General features: G+C 44.4%; 1 protein-coding gene across 2 annotated transcripts in view; it reads right to left on the bottom strand.

The window, feature by feature from the left end:
• The window catches only part of Hs2st1 (heparan sulfate 2-O-sulfotransferase 1), a 139142-nt gene that overhangs the window by 11686 nt on the left and 111910 nt on the right, over positions 1 to 15546 (bottom strand). For both annotated transcript variants that reach the window (XM_021158680.3, XM_021158681.2), the window contains exons 3-4: positions 11805 to 11890; positions 5114 to 5252 (exon numbers count right to left, since the gene is read on the bottom strand). In XM_021158680.3, the coding sequence (XP_021014339.1) occupies positions 5114 to 5252; positions 11805 to 11890 (225 nt within the window). The remainder of the gene's footprint in view (positions 1 to 5113; positions 5253 to 11804; positions 11891 to 15546) is intronic.

Genomic DNA, 15546 nt, shown 5'->3' with positions numbered 1-15546 from the left:
TTCTTTCTTATGCTAAAGGGAAAGGGGGGAGAAGAGTTGAAAAGAAAAAAAGGGAGGCTATAGGAGTAACAAAGGGTTGATTATTGAATCTACTCATACAATACAGTGCTACCTCAAGCCAAAAATCTTACATTGGTATAGATCTTTGTAAACTCACACAAAGCTAAGGTTATATTTGGTTATAACACACTATGCATCAACTTATTTTAAGGTATTGTAATTCTCTGTACTTCTTAAAAAATGCAATGTTAAGTTGTAGTCCTTTTGAAAACTGCTATTGCAAACTGTTTAGGATATTAGGAAATGCAAGCTAATCATTAATCAAACTTACGGTCATGTTATATACTAGTCTAGTTTCTATTACAGAAATGTATTTCCAAGGTTGGACAGATAGTAAATAGCTAGACACAAGCAATATTTGCCTATTCAGGTATATGACAGACAGACAGACAGACAGACAGACAGACAGACAGATGGGCTTCAAAAACCCCAGAGATCTACACAATATGACATTTAAAGATTTTTTATTAATAAAAGGCCTTTTTTGACAACTAGACATGTCAGCTCCTGGAAGCACCCCACTCTACTTCAAAGAAGATGAGCATTGAAGAACCTCCAGATGGAGTTAGCTGCAAAATGGCCAACTAACCACTGGGCAAGGCCAACTGCTGACGGGTAGAGCAACTTTCTAAGTAGTCATTTTTCCTTTATCCTACTAGCTCCCAGATAAATAAGACTAATAAATAATAATAAAAAGAAACTACTAGATTTATTTAATAAAGATTCCAAGCACAATTAACTGAGCAATGTTATTAATCTGTTTTAATTCTCTAAATTAATCTGGCTACCTCCCAGCCAAAAATCCCTGAGATACTTGTATTTTAGTATTGATCTGGCTCTCTCTGCTCCAAATATGTTCTCATGGTGTCTTCCAGACCCTCTCCACATGGTGAATCCTCTTTTTTCTCTCTCCCCTTTTCTGATCCCCTCACTGGAATCAGAAGTCCGGCCCTGTTGTCTCCCCTGCTCAGTAACTGGCTGATCAGCTTTCAACTGACAAGTCAGAGAATAAATAAGTAGCACTGTTTCCACAACACTAGGGCAGGAGATTCTGAGAATAAGCATTACAAGGTCATGTCCAGATGCAGCCAGATAGGGGGTTGGGGGCAGAAAAACCAGCATTTGAATAATACAAGGATAGTCTTTACAGAGTGCATAGTAACATTACGCCAACAGCCGACAGTGTGCTGTGCAAACTGGACAGACAAGGCGCAGGGAAGTTGACTGCTGAGCCTTGCTACAACAGGGTAGGCAGTCCTTCATATTTCCTGCTTCACAGAAAGTCTGTCAGACATTCTGGGCCAGAAGGCTGAAGATGATGCTCCAACACACAGAGAAATGTGGGGGACCGTTCAGGAACTTCGTCATTCCTAGAGTTTTGGAAACTGCTTGCTTGTGTTTCCTGCATACTCAAGTAGTATTTATTCCTTCTCAGTTCTCTGATGGAAGTGAAGACTAGCTGGTTATAGTTTTACCATTAAGTTTACGTTGTTTGGGATTTAAGAAAATCTTTTTAAACCTAGGAAGATGTTTTAGGTTGATAATGCAAGCTTTGATAGAAATTGAAGGTACAGAACTCTGAACTCAAAAAGATAGGACAGAGAGTAGACTGCTTTGTCCAAGGTGTCCAAAGGTACATGGACTGGACATCATGAATGTAATCTGACCTGTTAGTTTTCATAATTGTTATTATTATATATGGTCTATTATTGTTAAGAGTAAGAGACTTTTATTGGACTAAAAGGGAAATGTGGAGAGAATCTTTTGTGTACTGTATGGAAGTACCACACATCAATTAGAAAGCTGTTGGCCTACTATCTTAGGCAGGAAAAAGGATGTGGGAATTCTGGCAGGGAGAGAGGATTCTGGGATAGAATCAGCTGTGGGAAGAAATTCACCCCAACAATGGAGATGGTCACATGAACCTGAGGAGATGAACTAGCCATGTGACAGGACCTATCCTAGAATAGAATAAACAGGTTAGGTTATGAGCTAGTTGGGGAACACTCCCAAGCTTATGGCCTAGGCAGTTATTCATTGACAGTAAGTATCAGTGTTAATACTTCAGGAATTGGGTGTAGTTGGAAAAGCCTGAGGCTACAGTAGCCTGAGGGCAATGCTGTGTAGAAATTATAAATGGCGAGAATTAGCAGTGCCAGATGTTTGGAAGCCACGCGAAGTTGCTAAAAACAGCTGAGACAATGGGACTCCAGCTTGAGTGTTTGACGAAGCTTTCTTTCTTTTTTTTTTTTTTTTGGTTTTTCGAGACAGGGTTTCTCTGTATAGCCCTGGCTGTCCTGGAACTCACTTTGTAGACCAGGCTGGCCTCGAACTCAGAAATCCGCCTGCCTCTGCCTCCCGAGTGCTGGGATTAAAGGCATGCGCCACCACGCCCGGCTGACGAAGCTTTCTTAAAAGGAGCCAATTGTGTCACTTGAAAGGAGACAGGCAAGACTGTATCAGTGCGTGGCCCTCACCTTGAGCTGTGCTGGTCTCTGGTGGCTTTGGCTATTCTCAGATGACATTGGCCATGCTTGGAGACATGCTGAGGTCTTATCTGAGATGTAGAAGATGCTACTAAGGAGAGGCCATACTCCTTAAAGCAGCCTACAATCTATAGGGCATTGAGCATCCCTGTCAGTAACAGATTTGCTGCTAATAACAGATTCTACACAGGCATTATCTGCAACAGCTTCCAGTGCTGGTGAACTGCAGGCTCATGGTGACAAGTACAAGTTTCCAAAATGCAGCTTCTCCCAGCTCTTGCTGATAGTGGTCTGCAGTGGGACTAACATGAACTTCTGACACTGTAATCAAATGCATTAACCCTTGGGAGCCCTGTGTATTACTGTATGGACAATGAAGGATGTTTGAAAACTGAGACCAATTCCAAGTACAACGTCAGACTGTAGCTTCATACTCTACACTCTGACCTTCCAGTTATCAAATTCACTGTAGTATTAAAAAGTAGCCTTAATTTTTGGGAAAGGCTATTAAAACTCTCTTTTCCAATTGCATACATGCATAAAGCTGGATTTTCTTTCTTTATGTACTTAACCAAAAGAAGTGCAAGTGAATGGCACTCTCTTCGCTTCTGTAGGGAGGAGGTTTCTTCACACCAGATGTTATGTGTTACCATGGGACAGGTGTCCTAAAATGACCCTTTAAGGAAGCCCTCTGGCTAGTGAGGTGGCTTGGCAGGTAAACGTGCTTGCCCCAAGCCTGAGGACTGAAGTCCGACTCCTGAAACCCACATGGTGAGAGGCCAAGTCCAACAAGCTGTCCTCTGTCATGTGCTCTGTGGCACACACACCCTTCTCAAAAATAATATAAAATAAATGGGGAAAATAAAACAAGCTAAAATTATCTATGAGTTTACTCGTACTGATAAACACTAACAGTTGGCTACATAAACAAAAGTTCTCTGGGGTCCTAATTTTCTTTAATATTTGTGTGTGCATGCATGAGTGTGCTTACACATGCATGCGTTCTCCCCCACCCACAGCATGCATACTGCACACACATGCACACGCTTGCCGAGGGCAATCCCCTGGGGCTGACATTACACACAGTTGTGAGCTATGAAGCATAAGTTCTGCAAACCAAACCAGGGCCCTCACAGGGCAGGAGGTGTTCTTAAGCACTGAGCCATCTCTCCAGTCCTGGGCCCTTTATTTTCAGGCAACAGAGCTAACACTTGACTTAGGAAACGCTGTACACGAGTTGTCACACTACGCCAATTCTGCAGCACTTTAATACGCACACACCCTGGCCGCTTGGGGATTCACCAGTAAACTAGGCTCTGTGACAAACTTTAGGGTTTAAGCGTCACAAACCTCACCACATTTATAATATATAATATATACACAGAGTCTGAATGCCATAAAGCAAATGCTTTAAAGTGGAGATCTGAACGGAAGTGAGTAACTCAGCTCAGGAGCCGCCACGGCAGAGGTAAGGTCAAAGTTCAATCTTAACTGTAAACAACGGGGATTTTACGGAGAAAAAGTATGAAGCAATAATAATAAGTTCCAAGGACATCTTCATTTCGAGTGGCTGAAACACTGGCTGAGCACATGGGATAAGTGAGCTACAGACAGGTGGGTGTAAGATCTTATTAGATTGGTCTCTTAAGCCTTAGGTAATTAAATACATTTACATTTAGTGTGTGTGTGTGTGTGTGTGTGCACATGCACCGCAGCAAGAGGCCAGTCCAGTCCTTCCACCGTATGGGCACCATAAAATGGACTCAGGTCATCAAGCACCTTCAGTGGCTAACCCACCTCTCTGCCCTTCCCCGGAAAACGTTTGAGCAAAGGAAGCTATAAAGGTGTCCCACTGAAAGAGAGCAAAACCACGGTGGTTCTGAGAGCTGGGCTCTGGTGAAACCCCAGGTCTGTACCTGAGATACTTGCTGTGCTTGTCACTTTCACACTGCCTGAAGCTGCCTTAGCAAAACAATTTCATAAACTCATGATTACAAGGAAATGGAGACGGCCATCTTAAGACTAAGAACCAAAGTATATGGAAACAGGTTCACCGATAATGGCCTCCTAGAAAATTGTTGGCAGGTGTAACGGTCAGTATTGATTATCAACTTTTATCACCTTGTAGACAAAGTTTTGGCTTTGTGACGGCATCTCCAGGGATTTATAACTGAACATGTGTAGCAGCACCTCACAGTGCGTGTGTGTGTGTGTGTGTGTGTGTGTGTGTGTGTGTGTGCATGCTCGGACACACGTGCCCTGGACTGAACAGAGGGGAGGAAGCAAGCAGAGCAGAGCTCTGCACTCATGGAGGCGCCTCCTCCCTCTCGTGTCTCTTCCACCACACATCTCCCCGCCCCATGCACTGTTTCAGACTGGGAACTGAAACAATCTCTCCACTCCGCAAGCTGCTTCTGTCACGGTGCTGAGAACAGTAACTTACACAGCAGGACTGTAAGAAGACAAACATGCAGTCACAGAATGCCGTTTCTGTACAGTCCTGAGCTCCTTCCAAAATGTCCACAGTAAAGGAAGAGTACACGTAGGAGCAGCAGCAAGCGCGTTACCTTTTTGTCTCCTTGTTTCCGTCTCCTTAGTCCTGGTCTGTAATCATCTCCAAACCTCAGGAAGTAATAGTAGGAAACTAGCCTCTCAATAGGGTCCCTGATGACATTGATATAAATCGGTTTCTTCTTCACACCGAATCTGAAAGAGCAGAATGCCAGGGATGAGGTTAGGACTCTCATTAGTTAAGGCACTCCCTGAAATTATATGCAAAAATCTAAAGTACTCGTGGTATACAGAAATAATAAAATAAATGAACTAAAATAAAATTGACTATGTGAAGACTGGGAAATATTTCATATTCAGGATGCAACAAAGCAAATAAAAATAATTCAAGAAACAATAGAGAATGTCTACCTATGCCCTCAAAGAGTAAGGAGGCGTCCTGTCCTGAGGGACTCGGCCTAGCAGACACGCTGGAGGTGAGTGCCGCCCTGGCAGCCCTGTCCAGCCACACTGTGCCTCAGCGGCATATTTATGCTGCTGTTTATTGAGGAGTTTAAGCAGCCACACAGCCTATGTTGAGACCAGATCCCAGGGAGCCTATCACTAGTTTCTCATTCATGAGCCCTGTGTGGCACTCAGACACGGACACATGTCCCACCCATCACTGTGCATCCCGTGAACAATTCAAACGCCATGCAGCATTTAGAAACCATGAGTGGGGTCACATTCGACGTGCCTGACTTGCCTCGGCGACCTCGGAGACCTCCTACCATGTAATCAGTAGGAACTGGCAGGTGTCCCGTGCCTGAAGCTGCATGTACTGTACCAGGTTCTTAAGAAAGCTGCCTTCTATCTGTCGATACTATCCCGCAAGCCCTGTGTGGCACTCAGACCATAGCAAACGTTCATTAGCTGAAATAGCACTATCAACACTACACTGAGAATCTTCTGAGAACCAACCAGCCTGAGACACACATCTTCGGACTCAATGCCAGGCAACTCTTTACCTGCAAAATGGGGAGGAGGATGACTTGCCCGATGCACAACAGCAGTGCAGAGAAGTGGAACAACCCCTGTCAAATCCCAAGGAAATGGACCTGACCTCTGCAGTGCCCGACAGAAGACAGCAATGAGCTGGGTGGCTGTCCTGTGTCCAGGGTCTCCCCTGTCTATTCACCTGGTAATTCAACTGTTTTCCTAAAACACCATCTGTTAGTCATCTGCTCTTCAGAAACCTGAAGTAAACCTTGTTGATAGCTGAAATCAAACCTAAATGTCGGGGATTTGGGATACAGCTTGACTAGCATGTCCAGGGCTCTAGACTGCATCCCTAGCACCATGAAAATAACAATGGTGCCAACCCCACCCCAACTCCTCAGTCATCGTACATTGGTTGGTCTTACATCTTAGATGCCACCTTATTGTTTTCTTGAACTCTACTCTAGGCAAGCTGCCCGTCCACCACATCACATAAGCCACTCTGCTCACCCGTATCTACGGTGCTGCTCTTAGCTGGCTTTTCCTCCTATTTCCTCACCCCTTGCTTTTCTGGAGCTAACATTTTCCTGGCGGCAGAGACAGTGCGTATCAGTGTGCTCTGATGGCTAAATACTAACGGCAGCATGTCAGGGAAACAAGAGGAGGGTACCAGGGCCGGGGCCAGAGGACGCACACAGCTCAGAGCCACTTTCCACCAAACCATCACTGATGTTACATACAAGGAACACATGCAGATATGTGGTGAGGAAAAGCATTCTGAGAAGAGGGAACCCCAAGAATGAAGGTCTTGAGGATTCTAGTGCCGGCTGCTTGGAGAAAAAAGAATTGGCGGAAGCATCAGGGAGAGTAAAAGGTGACATGGCGATGAGAGGTTGGAAGGCCTTGGGGAGTACAGGCTTGTGGGCCTTGCAGACCGCTGTAAGCATTCATTTTTGTGAGTCACGTGTGAGGTCACCGGAGGATTCCAGTAGAGAAGTCCGATGATTCATCTCTTCAGAGGTGGGTGGCTACTGTTTCAGAATGAAGAGGGTTGTGACACACTCTTGTGACCCTGATGACTGCTGTGTAACAGTGCTATTAGCCTTTGTCAGACACCTGTGGTACCTGTGAGCTATTAGGCTCAGGGAAAATCAACTCTGAGCTTATCTTGCTAACGCTTGCCCCAACTGCACGATGTCTTGTGGGTGTCCAGAGAGCAGCAACCATTAAAGAGGAAACGAATGTTGTAGACTGTGTAGCAAGTACTGTGACCTAAGGAGTAGGAGAGGCTACAGAATGGCTGTGGCTGTTGTGCATCTGTCTGGGACTTTATCACAAGTGTGGCCATGGCCAAGCACACAGGGGCTAGGAATTAATTAGCTGGGGGTGGACAGACTGTGGGATCTAACCACTCACACTGTTTTGTGAGAGAACACTCAGCAATACACAGGAACCATTTCGGCTTAGAGACAGTCACGTAAGAGAAGCTGCAAGGAGGGAGAACACAGGGCACGGTGGCATCCTTAGACGGGCACTCCTCTATGTCCCATTAGCTGTGAGCCAGACCTCACTCCAGAATGCTTGCACTCTTCCTTGTCTCCCTAGGCTTGGACACATGGACCAGGGGGTGTGGTAGCAAACAGGACATAGCATATTACAAACCTCTCCCTACCCAAAGTACAGCTGTCTGAGAACATTCTGGGTGTTATGTATGAAGCAAAACTTTCATGAGATGATCAGGGAACTCATTCTGAAAATAGGAAGGGACCATTACTTGTAACTGCGGAAGGGTTATATAGGCATAAAGGACTGGAGGCAAGAGTTGGAACAGAAAATGGGCACAGTAAAAATGGCACCTGGGACACACAGCACAGCCTAGTAAGAGACAAAGCTAACAGGGTTTACTGGCTTAACCGCTGCTGACTAGACAGCTTATATGGGGAGAAAAGCAAGTTCCATGGCTGGAGACTCTTCCGTCAATCCTGGCCAGGGAAGAAGGGTAGAAGGTATTTCTGTTCAAGGAGAGTAAACTACTGACTGGCAAGAATGATCCCCCTGGAAAGAGGAGTCTACTTGGTTGGTGTGAGGTGACAATTTTCTAACACATTTACACTTACATCTACCTGCCAGCCCAGCGGGCTCTCTAGAAGACACTTCAGAAATCTATGCATGTCGGCTATGTGCTGCACAAAAATGGCAACACTAGGATCATTTCCTTACCACCACACGTGCATAGCTGGAGGAAATAACCAAGAACAGCTTTAAAAGCCAGGGCACACGCAGGGCATCTGCAAGGAGCCTAACCTACTGGCTGGAGTCTCAAAGAGAGGCAATGAGGCTGGAAGGAGACAGCCTTTGGGAAAAAGTGCATTTCGAGACTTCTGCAGTGTAATACATTTAGTGCCAATCTTTAAAAAACATTATTGTTGTTGTTGTGCCGTGCGTGCCTGTGCATGTGTGAGGTCAGAGACTAACTTACAGAAAAAGCTTCTCTCCTGACACGTGGGTCATGGGGACAGGCGCCTTTATCCCGAGCCTTCTTGCTAGCCATTAATTTGGCTTAAGTCTGGCTAGGAACAGTCTTATGTCATATCTTGTGCTGTGCATATTTATGTGGGACGCTTGGCCATAAATGGCTCACACTAGTGGCAGACTGCCTTTGCTTAGTTTCAAAAAATGAGTGACCTGTTGGCATCTGCTCGTCTCACTGATAATGATGCTGTGGTATCAAGGACAACTGATCTGTTAGGGCGACTCCTATTCAGTAAATGCTACTGATACATGGACAACATACATCTATAGAGGACCGTTATAAATACTGTCTATTTTAGTAAGGCATAATCTCCACTCCAGAAAGAAAGGGGTTTGGATGAACCTATCCTTAGTCAAGAACTACAACTATTCAATTTGATATTAATCCTGGCATCTTGAAAATGCCCACCCTATATAATTTTAAAGTGGAATGTTAAAGTCAATGGCATTAATTTGTCATAGCTCAACTCTCTGAAGATTGCTCATCACTAGGAAGAAAACAAACAAGGACTGAGCACTTAGAGGGGAGATGCTTCAGAAAACCACAAGGTTAAAACAAAGGGCGCAAGATAGAACCCCAATCAAAGCTCTAGGTAAAAAGACATTTCTCTTCTTCTATCCTAATACTGTAGAGAAACTACAAAGGCAGGACTTGATCGAGACGTCTGTACTAGAGTGTACTCCTTAGAAGTCAGTCCAAACACAAAGGGTCTTTCACTTGTTTTTCCACATTCTTTTCCTGAGTCTCCAGAAAACTCAACTATGTTTCAATTTTTATTATCTGTCTAATATATTGAAAAATTAAACATCTTTCCCCCCACGAATTTACCATTTTTTCTAAAACAGCAAGTAACTTAGGGAATCCCACCGTGCCAAGGACGATTCCCACCACGGACGCTTCCTGCCAAGGACGCAGGAGCCTGTTCTTCCTTCTCTGTCCTTTTTTGAGACCTTGTTTATTTCATGTGTAAGGTGTTTTGCCTGAATGAATGTCTGTGTACCATGTCTGGCTGTGAGGCACAACGCGATGCTGGGAGCCTGACCCACATCCTCTGGAAGAGCAGCCAGTGCTCTTAACCACCCACATATAGTATTTTGTGTGTGGTAGTAACAGGGACTGAGTAAACCCAGGGCTTCTACCCTAACTAGGTGACTATTCTACTACAGAGCCACAGCTCAAGAGACATGTTTTTACTCTAAAAATCATTTAGCTGTGTTGTGCATTTGCTGTGCGTGTGAACACAGGAGTACACGTGTCATGGTCTACAGTGGTCAGAGGACGACCTTTCCTGTCATCCTTCCTTTCCCACTCCTTTGAGACAGGGTTTTACTGCTGCTGCCAGCAGGCTCACTGGCTGGTGAGCCGCCTCTGTCCCCCACATCTCTCCATGAGTGCTGGGACCACATGTAGATGCCTGAGCTACATACCTGTTTTCCACATGGGTTTGAGGGATTCAAACCTGGGTCCTCACACTTGTGATCCAAGCAATTTTACCCATGGAGCTGTCTTCCTAAACCCTCACTTTAAAATGTGAGATAGGATCTCGCTAAGTTGTCTGGGCTGGCTTCAAACATGTAATCCTCCTGTACCAATCTCCTTGGTAACTAAAATGACAGGTATATGCCACCATACTCAGTTCAATAATAGGTTTTGAAGAATAAGGTACTCTAAAATTGGCAAATGATGTTTCTCTCTTCCTTCCTCAATCATGGAGTTTATGACTATCAAGCTAAGGAATGGTCACATCTACAATATTTCTTGACTATATACATTAGAACACATCAAACAACTTCCTCTAATTGATTCCATTTAGCTATTTATTTAAAATTGTCATTCTATTAAAATTTTTACAATATATTATTATTTCCAGTAACATGAGCCACTATGAAAATATTCAAACCCAGTGTGGCTGTCAGTGTTTAATAAGATTATTCTTTAAAACGCTTTATCCGTTTCAAGTTCAAGTACCTCGGTGAACACCAGAGCTTTGTTCTACATACAAGACTGTGCCCAAAGCCAAGGCACTCAATATATAATTTTAATAATGAAAACCTACAATATTAGAATCCAGGCCACGTAGAGAGAAAAAAGCCCCAGATCACTAGTTGAAAGGTAAGACACACTGAGTGAAGGCTCGAGCAGCCCTCAGGGAACACTGCATGTGAATGAAGTCTAGGAAACTGTTCAGGGCCTCTGGAGAGAGAATTTTTAGTTTATTTTAAAGCTGCCTATAAAATGCTTTCAATATTGCACTATGAATTATTTATAGAAAACTGTATCTTTAACTTGAAAGTTACAATGTTACCGAAAGATCTTAGGGATTATGAGGGAAATCAAGATATATTACTTTATGTGTGTATTATTCAGGCAATTCTTTAATTATATGATTTCCAGAGAAGCTAGGATGTCCCCACTGTCTGGCCCTACGGCACGCTGTTCTGTCCTTTTCCCTTTCCAACCTCAAAAGTGAAACTGAGACAGAGCGAGCTTCACTTACAGCTGACACCGCTGCTAAGGTAGAATTGGGCTGTGCATGCCTACTGTGGACAGTCACTTTCTGTCGTCTCTGAAGTTAACAGAGGATTATCAGCAGGGCATTTGGATGTGGGCTTTTATTGTAACAGCGCCATGTGTTCCATGGAGAATGTTCAAACGGGTCTTATGTTTAGACTATTCCTTTTAACCAATTTTCTGATTACTCTTTAAAGATGCAAGGGCCCCCAAGGGGGCCACAGAATGCTTAAACACTGTGTACTCTGCAGTCTTTTGAACTTTTCTTTAAGAGCATTAAGACAAAATTACTGTGACTTATACAATCATATTCAAACATAAAAGAAAATTCTTAGTTTTTAAAACGTCTCCCCTTATATCTCATCATTTCAAAGCTGAAACACAGTGGTTTGAGGAAAAGCATATTAGGGTACCAGAAACTGAGGGGGGTTTCTTTGTTCTCCGTCAGTGACCTGGTGAGCCCATTTGACTGACCACACACTCGTGGAGTAATCAGCCGGCCTCCAGTACAGGTGAGAAACTGCCACAAGTCCCTAACATAACAGAATGTGAACTGTCGTAATTAGCTCGAGACGTGTCCTTTTATGAACACTAGAGGGCAGTAAAGCACTGGAAGGAATATTTAAATCATCAGTGTACAGGTGGCCTGTCAGTGTGTCTAACACTGCTCACAGGCAGAGGACAAACACAGCACTCGTCAGTACATCATTTTGGATGCTACTTACTTTGCAAAATCCAAGTAAGAAATGTGTCCGTGATAGAAGCCTGGCTTCATCTCGTTCCAGGTGGTTATATTCTTCACAAAGCGCACCTAAAAGAGGAGGACATTCTCATTACCTCACTGCAATGGAAAGAAAGCAGACTCTGTCATCAACAAACGACCTCCCACTCAGGAACGGGACCCAGTCCCCGCATTCATGGGGCTGGAAGGCCAGTTTGACGTAAGAGCAGTCAGTGCAGTCTGAATGCACTATTTTACCACGGCCATGAACGGTGCAGTGTACACAGTCTACACAGGGTGGGAGGTGGATGCAGGGGGTGTACTTCACCCCCACCAGGGCAAATCATCACTGCCAACTTCACTGCATTACAATCAATAAGAGATAAGCGGCTGGCACAGCTGCAAGGGACTTCGTGATGGGCTTGTCTGCAGTGGGACGAGCTGCACGAGGTGCAGATGGAAGGAGGGATGCACAGATGGGAGGAGGCCCGGGGAAAAGGTAGTATTTGCCCCTCTACCATTGCACCTTGACAAAGAGTTCATTTATCCTGTAGCTGTCTGCATCGCTGCAGCAGCTGCTGTTGCTCCATTAGAACCTGGGTTCTTTGGGCTTCAAAGTTGAACTGACGATAAGTTCTTCAGGAACCCTCCAGACCTTCAGAGCCAGACTGGGGCTCCTGAGGCCCTGAGCCTTGTGCACTAGGCAGTTTCAGGGTTCTCTGTGGCTCGAGTGTGAAGGCAGCCCTTGTTGGACTACCCAGACAGCACTGTGCGAGACATTCTAACACTCGCTCTCTTTTATAAGGTTATTTATATCGACGTGTGTGCATGTATCTGCATGCTTCTATACATATATGTACAGAAGCTGTAAGATATGAAACTAGAGATATGGGTGATATGAGCTGCCCACAGGGGGTGCTGGGAGCCAAACTCAGGTTATTTGAAGAACAAGTATTCTTAACCACTGATCCCTGATTCACTCCAAACCACTCCCCTTAACTATAATGCATATACATAATATAAATGTAAAATGTGTGTGTCTTCTTTCTTCCTACTCTGCTCCTCTAGAGGACCCTGCTGTCTTCCTTAGCCTTTCTATTGCTGTGAGAAAACACCATGACCAGAAGCAAACACAGGAGAGAGGGTTATTTCACTGACAGTCCAGCCTCAAGAAAAGTCACTGAGAGAACGAACAAGGGAGGCACTGATGCAGAGGCCTGAAGAATTCTGCTTCCTGGCTTGTTCCTCATGACATGTTGTTTGTTTTCTTAAACAGTCTGGACCACCTGCTCAAGGTGGGCCTTCCCTGCAGGCCAATCCTATGGAGGTGTTTTCTTGATTAAGATTTCTTCCCAGATGAGCCAATCTTATGTCAAGTTGACATACAAATAGCCAGCACACAGAAAAAATACATCCCCAATCAAAAATACACACTGAAAAAGCAAGCAACATTCCAATCTAAAGAATTCTTTCTCTGTGTGTATGAATACATGTATTGTACAAGCAGAGATTCATACCCCTGGCTAGCCTCACGCCCAGCACATCTAGGGTGATGTCACATTCTTCAGAGTTCCACCATACCAGCTCGTTCTATATATTACATATTTTCTCTGACACAGCATTCGAAAAGCAATGACTTACAGGACATTCTTCTTTATACCTCAGCAAATCAAAATATGACTAACAAAATGATTAAAGATGATCTTAAGATTTTTAAAGGTGAATATATAAGCTTGTTCAAATAAAAACATATAAACTAGTCAAATATCTAAAATTCTCTTTCAATTTTAATGTGTGGGTTTGTGCAATATAAGTGTGGCTGCAGGTATCAACAGGGTCCGCCCTCGTAGAGCTGGGATGAGACTGTTGCGAGCTGCCTGGTGTGGGTCAGGGAACTGAGCTGAGGTCCTATGAGAGAGCAGTGGGCCTCCTTGGCTGCTGCGGCAACGCTCCAGCTCCCAAGTGCTTATCCTAACTTACTGGAATTGGAAGTATACAAAAAGCTAACATGAGACATTCTGTAAGTGTCCATTAATTATTTTTTTTAAAAATCAATAAAGAATTTTAAAAAAGAAAACAAGTAGTTAATTTAAACTGTTTGTGTGCTAGCAGCTATACAATTTCTCTGAGGAGACCAAGTCTGTACAATAAACAACAACTGGTCAGGACTCTGTTCTGGAGACTAGACAGACACAGAGGGATGGCAGGGCCCACTCCTCTACACTGCAGGGAACCAAGCTGCAGCTTCAGTCCCGGGAGTCAGAGCCTACACTTACAGTGAGGTATCAGTCTTTCATCGACATTTAGATCTGAATTACACAGACGTACTCTACAGCACTGACCTCAGGCTACCGGCATTACAGCTGCTTCCTACAGAAGGCCTGGTGTGGGTTAGGGACAGGACAGATGCAGTCACGCATTAGTGTGTCTGCTGGGGAAATACAGTCCTGGGACAGTTTAGGTTTAAGGGGCTACATTATTGGCTGATACACTGATGTAAATGGTAGTGACACTATGAGCCAAATACATGCAAGTGTGTGTATGAGGTTCTTGTGTTCTTTCCTATTCATTCTTTCAATTAAGTACTAGGCAGAATAAAAATACAAAATAGCGAATGAAGAATAAACTGCACAATGACATGAAATGTACTTGTTATTGTTAATTATGTTGGGTCCTATGAAAACCAACTACAGTATTTCTAACCAAAAATAAAGAGTGGCTGGAGAGATGGTCCAGTGGTTGGAGCACAGGTTGCTCTTTCAGAGGAACCTGGTTGGGTCATCAGCACCTACATGTCAGCTCACAACCACCTGTACTTCCAGTTCCAGGGCATCTGATGCCCTCTCTGGCCTCTGCGGTCACCAGCCATGCATATGCCACATAGACATATATATGCAGGCAGCACATCCATACACACATGGGGTGTGGGTGGCAAAGAGGTGATCATCTTCAGAGCTGGAGGCATATTCAGAAACTCAGCTTTGTTTTCCAAAGCCGAGATTTCCTGTGGACGGGATGGTTCAGGAGGGAAATGAAAAAGGTGCTCGATTAAATTCTAAGGAAACGCTGCGGCAGACTGCAAATGTCAGACAGGACAGAGCATACAGACAGGGAGTGGATGGGAGAGAATCACAGAACTGGGAGTCAGGCGAACACTGCAGGCATCCTCTCTTTCCCCCGAACGTTCCTGAGGATGGTCCACATGGACCTGAAGCATCCTGAGGGTGACTGGCACATCCCACCTGTGTCCTTTAACAGGAGGGGAAGCCCAGGAGTCTGGGTTAGATTGCTGTAGGCCTTTCAAACTTCAAAGTGCAAAAAACAAACCACCTAGAATTCCTGTTGAGACAGATACCTACACAGCAGGTCTGAAGCAGTTAGTACCTGGAATTCTGAATTTCTAATAAGCCTTCAGGAAGTGGTATTACTCATTCCTGGACCAAATAAAGACCACTGTTTCAGAAGATGTGGGCTCAGGAGACAGCTCCTAACCTTATTAACACTAGGCTTCTTCTGTGGCACTTACAACAAAGGTCTGAGGGCTACAGAAACTCTTGGGCGCCTTTACCCTGGAATCCAGCAGGGTTTGCAATAGTCATCATCTGAGTACTACAGTACATAAAACAAAGAGGAGGGCTGAAGCAGTGACCCTGGCTTCTGCCACTTAGGAACTCCCACCGCTCCAGTGATGCCTGAAGCACACTAGATGCAAGCATTTCAAAAACGGTTCACAAATTAAAGTTACT

The sequence above is a fragment of the Mus caroli genome, unplaced genomic scaffold (genome assembly GCF_978045245.1).
Source record: "Mus caroli unplaced genomic scaffold, Mus_caroli_1 scaffold_3, whole genome shotgun sequence".
NCBI classification, from domain to species: Eukaryota; Metazoa; Chordata; class Mammalia; order Rodentia; family Muridae; genus Mus; species Mus caroli.
Note: the sequence above shows the minus strand (reverse complement) of the source record. Positions and strands in the feature narration are given on the sequence as shown.